Source organism: Austrofundulus limnaeus, unplaced genomic scaffold (assembly GCF_001266775.1).
Source record: "Austrofundulus limnaeus strain Quisiro unplaced genomic scaffold, Austrofundulus_limnaeus-1.0 Scaffold349, whole genome shotgun sequence".
In the NCBI taxonomy this organism is placed as follows: Eukaryota; Metazoa; Chordata; class Actinopteri; order Cyprinodontiformes; family Rivulidae; genus Austrofundulus; species Austrofundulus limnaeus.
The window spans coordinates 111835-113000 of NW_013952751.1; the positions used below are offsets into that span (position 1 = coordinate 111835).

Below are 1166 nucleotides of genomic sequence, written 5' to 3' on the forward strand. Positions count from 1 at the left end.
AGTAAATATAATACATTTTCTTCACATTCAYCTATAAATAAACTTAAAAAATATGTTACATTTACTCAAKTCAGTTGAGCAGAACCTRTTGACWTAAATTATTTAAGTAAATCCAACGCAAATGTTTTTTGCGCTGACAGTTTTTACAGTGGGTCTTCAATAGGGTATCAATGTGGATCTTGTCCACCCCGCCYTGCTATAACAAAGATTTTACCTTCAAGCTGTTCACCTATGGACAGACACCCCCCCACCAATCTTCCTCCATGGTGGGATTGAGAACTATTCCCTCCACCCAACTTCAAATACAAGTTTTGATAGATGAGGGTATTTGGATTAAGCTAATTTACAATTGCTTACTTTTAAAATTTGTAAATTAGCTTTATCCAGATATCCTCCTTTTACCACCTGTGTGTTAGAACTAGTTGATATAACTCAGTTAAAGAATCATGCACTCAGTCAACTTTTTTTAGTGTTATTAATAATTTACATAAAACATATCAGTTTCAAATGATTTTAAATTGAGTCAAAAGAACCCAGTAAAGTGGATGTTTAAATTGCACACTCATGTAGCGATGAAAGTAAAAGCAAAGGTCACGTTTGCCGTTCAGAAAGCCGGCAAACGACGCGTCCTGCTGCCCGTTCAGCCGCCTGCTTCTGACAGACGGAGCGGAGGAAGCTCGGAGACTCTTCTGCTGAGCGCAGGCTTGGTGGAGCAGGGGGCGGAGAGAGCGCGCGCAGGAGTGAGAGAGGGAGAGAGAGAGAGATTGAGAGAGAGAGAGGGTGGGGGAGAAGGAGAGGAGGAAGAGCTGTGACAGCGCCTCATCAGCCGCTGAAGAGAGAGAGGGTGGGGGAGAAGGAGAGGAGGAAGAGCTGTGACAGCGCCTCATCAGCCGCTGAACAACCAGGACGAGCTTACATCCGAGTCGAAAGCTGTTGTCAATCGCAGACGGAGTTTACAGCCTTTGTGCCACTTTTTTTTCTCCCCCCCGTTCGATCTTTTGTTCCGCTGCGCCCTCCCACCCTCTCCCCGTGTGCTGCTCCCCCCCAGCCCTGCCRGTCGACCATGGTTTCTATAATTTCAGACCTGGACCCTCTGAAAAGCTGGAACGTGTTAAGGTAAGGTTTCTGCACAGACAGCCTCGCCTGCGTGAACCAGTGAAGGGGGG

At 46.0% G+C, this 1166-nt stretch overlaps 1 protein-coding gene across 8 annotated transcripts in view; it reads left to right on the forward strand.

Moving 5' to 3' along the window:
• The first annotated feature begins 835 nt into the window (after window positions 1-835).
• celf2 (cugbp, Elav-like family member 2) overlaps window positions 836-1166 on the forward strand; it is a 288250-nt gene continuing 287919 nt past the window's right edge. For all 8 annotated transcript variants that reach the window (XM_014022917.1, XM_014022919.1, XM_014022918.1 and 5 more), the window contains exon 1: window positions 836-1116. In XM_014022917.1, coding sequence (XP_013878371.1) covers window positions 1064-1116 — 53 coding nt within the window. In that variant the 5' untranslated portion in view covers window positions 836-1063. The remainder of the gene's footprint in view (window positions 1117-1166) is intronic.